We start from the raw sequence: 3,521 nt of genomic DNA, 5'->3' as shown, positions 1-3,521 counted from the left end.
ATCAGTGTACATTTAACAAATCATTAAGGATTATAGAAATCATCTTATTTGATCCGATTATTTGTAAAAACGAGGTTTTAAGAATCATAAACGTCTTATTACAAGTTATGAAAATAGATATGGATATGAAAATGATTTCTATGCGATGATTCTGGTATAAACGGTGCGACGACAGAGTGGGTGGATGGTTGTGTGTTGCACGCGCGCGCGTGCGTGTGTGCGTGTATGTATGCCTATGTGTGCGCGTATGTTGCACGACTGTGAGTATAGTACACGCACACATATGGATTCACATCCAACATACACATACACACACATACACATACACACACACAAATGATTATTGGTATTGTTTTATACTGGTATTAGCACTATATATCAAATAGTTATAAAATAAATAAGAGAAGTAAACAGTTTAATGAACAAACTTGCTAATATGCTGGGCACACAAGAAATACATTCTATGCATGCAAACTAAATATACTGAAATATAACGTTCACATAATGAAATCACATTCAATTTAAGCTAAACAAGATTAGCAATTTCTAAATTTCTCGATATGGTGATGTTAAATTTCTTTTGAGCTAACTGAACCGAATAAATGATGCTTACAAGAGAACATATACCGATTATTAAAACGCATTCCTGTTCTGAATATTACTATCGCGAATAACGTCTCTGATGTACTAAGGCAAACTTTGAAACAAAAAGACAGACAGACTCAACCACTCACGAAACATATGTACTAATTGTCATTGCCTGTGTGGCATCAATTAAATATCAAATCAAGACTCCATTTTACCTGAGTTCAGAATGGAGCCTTGCGTGGGCCGAAATAGTTGTAGAAGTAGTAGACGTAGTGTTAAACAGAGGAACAGATTAGTTGCATACATTAATTAGTTCATTAATTTTGTTGTAGGGTTTCTTATTTAAAGTTTGTTAAAGTGTTTTATTTTATTGTAATAAGTGGTAGAGCGCACTTAAATGTAGCTGCTAATATTAGGGCAAATCTGAGAAAATATGTTTTACCATGCTCAACTCTTTTTGTTATCAAGTAATTATATTGAAATTATTTATATTTTTATTTTAGTATTGTGGGGAAAACATATTTACAGTGAAATTTGCATTAAATTTAATTGTCAAGTTGAACATAGCTTAATGACGTAACAATATGACAGAGAGAAGCTGGAATTATAATATAAAATTCCACAATGTAGTGTACTATAATTACTACTAATGAAATTGAAATTTCTAAATATTTTTAAATAATGATATTGTCAATTATCTTAGATGATGGAAATAGTACCCTTTTGTAGTGTCATTAATCTTTCATATGCTCGATACATTTGTATGCACGTTTTATCAAGTTTCACAATTTGATATTTTTTATACAATTTGTATAAAAAAAAATTTTTTATACAATTTTTATAACTTTATATTTTATAATCTACAGCCACAAGGGAAGAGAAATCGTAGACACATATAAAGGGTACGTCCTAATGATGGATGATATGAATTTAAATTAAAAAGAAATAAACAGAACGCATTTTTATTATCCAAAATCAACAGGTTCTATACCGAACGAAGAGTTGGTACAATGGAGCTTGGGACGATCAAAACTAGGATGGAATGTAAAGTGATCGTCATAGCGAAAGTGAAATATCGAAAACACTGCATAAGCCACATTTCAGAAACAAAGTGTTAATTTTTCATTGAATAAATCTCGATAAGCAGATTAAGGCAGTGAAGAAAAAGTGTGGCTCTAACTTATAATTAAATGAAAACTTAATCTAAAGACTAAAATCTCCCTAAATACGATGCTATTAAATTTAATAAAGCCATTAATTCAAGAATTTAATAGTGGACTTAAAGCGAACTAAATATTGCATTCAATATACGACGAATTTGCATATAAATAGTCGAGATCTAAAATAAAATTTGATTAAAACCTATCGATTTTCTATCAGGCGTAGACCATTTCAAAAATCCAGCAGAGATTATTTTCACAAAAACCACTTATGTTCAAAATATGTCTCTTAATGTATTAGATGTAGCATATATCTTGAAAATATATCTCATGCTTGACATGAAATGGATTATTTATATATATTATGAATGATCATGAATGATTGCATGAATGAATGTATGTCTATATGAATGTGTGTGTGAAGAGATCTTGTGTATATCACGTTATTTTTATTTTCTATGATTTCATAAATAACTCCAGTCAGCCAAGTCTGTTAAAAATAAATTTTTTAGTGCTTAATACAAAGAACTCCGCATTAATTATTTAATTATTAAATTCATCCCAGTGAAATGAGTTGGCTTTCATATATGTACTTATAATGTGAATAAAACAAAATGTTATAAACACAAGGTTTAATAATGGATGGTTTTTTAATTATGGTGTATCAAAAATGTAAAACTTGTACTCAAAGCACCTTTGATCATCATAACTTAAAAACTATTCATTATTGAGCCTTATATCTATTTATGATATCTTCTGTTCACATTATATACATTATATAAAAACCGGCTTTTTATCAGAACTCAATTTTCCATAATTAGTGCGAGGTCCTTTTATTGATAAAACGGCACCAAATTTTGATACAAATTCTGTTATATTTCGCAATAATGTCCACAAATTGGTGGCAGGTAATAACAAAGTAGTAAAACATGAGAACAAATTGACGGCAAAATCGTGCATGAAAATTTATAAAATCGTGCAAAGCTTTCTGACAATCTAATAGCAAATTGACGGCAAGAACTGACCAAAATCATAATCTACCAAAGCTTTGCTCGGTTTTTGTTGACAATTTGGTCTCATTAAGTCAGTAAAATACGTACTGCGGACACAGTTGATGCCAATTTGCTAAATATTTTGACCAAATTTGCCAGCAATTTTTAGACCAATTGCTAACATTTTACTGACTGGGAATGTTTTTATCGATTTTTAACCTTTTATAAATAATGAAAAATTTTAAATTTGACAATAGTAGTATATGTATACGTGCTATTGTCATGTGTATGTATGTCTGTATGTGTGTGTACATGTGCGCGTGTATATGTGTGTGTGTATATATATATATATATATATATAATATATATACATACACACACACACACAATTAAGAAATTATTGAATGTACGTCTATAACTAGATGTTATTTGCACATTAAAAATATTTTGAATAGAGAAAATGTGCTTACCAATTCCAAATGGTTTTGGCGGTACAGATATAAAGTTTTCATCATTTCTTGCATGACCTGTTGATGCACGTCGCGGATGCGGAAGACCATTTTCCATATTGAGATCTGTTACACTTTCCGAACGAGTAACATTTAATGAATCCATTGACATATCGAATCTCATAATCTGTAAAAACCCATGAAAATCGTTTCATTTGAGAAATCTGATACATTTTATTGAACGAAAAGTGCATTAAAAATTATATGCGAAGTAATGGAGATGGAACATTTTAGTTGAAATAAAATTTTAAATAAAGTTTCGATGGAGGATG

At 29.9% G+C, this 3,521-nt stretch overlaps 1 protein-coding gene across 1 annotated transcript in view; it reads right to left on the bottom strand.

The window, feature by feature from the left end:
• Window positions 1–3,521, bottom strand: part of LOC108748600 (kinesin-like protein KIF13B) — a 33,776-nt gene that overhangs the window by 5,658 nt on the left and 24,597 nt on the right. The window contains exon 19 of the mRNA XM_018486839.1: window positions 3,211–3,376. Within this exon, the coding sequence (XP_018342341.1) occupies window positions 3,211–3,376 (166 nt within the window). The remainder of the gene's footprint in view (window positions 1–3,210; window positions 3,377–3,521) is intronic.

This window comes from Trachymyrmex septentrionalis, unplaced genomic scaffold (assembly GCF_001594115.1).
Source record: "Trachymyrmex septentrionalis isolate Tsep2-gDNA-1 unplaced genomic scaffold, Tsep1.0 scaffold24, whole genome shotgun sequence".
NCBI lineage: Eukaryota > Metazoa > Arthropoda > Insecta > Hymenoptera > Formicidae > Trachymyrmex > Trachymyrmex septentrionalis.
Note: the sequence above shows the minus strand (reverse complement) of the source record. Positions and strands in the feature narration are given on the sequence as shown.